The sequence below is a fragment of the Condylura cristata genome, unplaced genomic scaffold (genome assembly GCF_000260355.1).
Source record: "Condylura cristata isolate star-nosed mole 26May11 unplaced genomic scaffold, ConCri1.0 scaffold00060, whole genome shotgun sequence".
Lineage (NCBI taxonomy): Eukaryota > Metazoa > Chordata > Mammalia > Eulipotyphla > Talpidae > Condylura > Condylura cristata.
The window spans coordinates 179,772-180,732 of record NW_004567161.1 but is presented as its reverse complement, the minus strand read 5'-3'; the positions used below and the strand labels follow the sequence as shown (position 1 = coordinate 180,732).

General features: G+C 68.6%; 1 protein-coding gene across 1 annotated transcript in view; it reads right to left on the bottom strand.

Annotated features, from left to right (window-relative positions):
- Positions 1-6: 6 nt before the first annotated feature.
- The window catches only part of NPTX1 (neuronal pentraxin I), a gene marked incomplete at its 5' end in the record, with an annotated part of 3,939 nt that continues 2,984 nt past the window's right edge, over positions 7-961 (bottom strand). The window contains one exon of the mRNA XM_012734563.1: positions 7-553. Coding sequence (XP_012590017.1) covers positions 150-553 — 404 coding nt within the window. The remainder of the gene's footprint in view (positions 554-961) is intronic.

Genomic DNA, 961 nt, shown 5'->3' with positions numbered 1-961 from the left:
TCGCACTTTAACCCCCTGCTTTATTTTGAAAGTGGGCTGGGGGCGGCTGCCCAAAGTGGCCACTGCGGGACTCTCCCTCCCGGCGCCCCGCGGGCTCCTGCTCGCCGATGCCAGCGTGCCCTGGGCGGGCGGGCGGCGGGGCCGGGCCCTCAGTTGATCTGGCGGCAGGCTTCGAACGTCCACTTGGTGGCCCCGCCGTAGACCTCGATGAGGCTCTCGGTCCAGGCGATGACGTTGCCGGGCAGGGCCTTGGCGCTGCAGGTGGCCAGGCTGTACACCTCCCCCGGGGTCAGCTTGCGGTCCCAGATGTTGAAGTGGGCCAGCTCGCCCACGAACGCCTGGGTGGCGTCGAACCCGCCGCCCAGGGTGTCCTTCAGGGCAGAGCGGGGGCGGCGGTCAGGGGCCAGGCCCGTGGGGACGGGACCGAGCAGGGTCGTTCGGTCTGCGGGTCCCTGGGCCCGGTGCTGGACGTCTGGGCACGGGCCCGGCTGGGCAGGGCTCGCCCGCGGCCCAGCGCAGAGGCGGCCCCAGTCCGAGGTCGGGGACCCCGGACCTGCACGGCCAGCGCGGCCCGACCCCCCCACCCCCATGACCCTCCGGCAGGCAGGGCGGCTGGGGCACCCCCAAGCTCAGAAAAGATGCTCCGAGGAGACCCCAGTCTTTCTTCACTCTTTACTGTGTAAAAATAAACTCAGCAATTCATGTCATCTCAGCCAGAAAGTGGAGGGAGGAAGCAGGACGCGGCCGCAGGCCGGGGACGTGTACAGCTTTGGCTACAAATCACGGGAGGTGGGGTGCACCGGCCCCTCGTATGTACAGTGTCTGCAGGACGACACCCACCAGGGCTGCTTTTTTTTTTTTTGGCAAATAAGACGAGATCGGGACGCCGCGTCGGGCTTGTGTTCTCTCGAGGACCGGACCCCTCTCGCCAGCGGCCGCCGGCCCACGGGCCCGTCCCGGC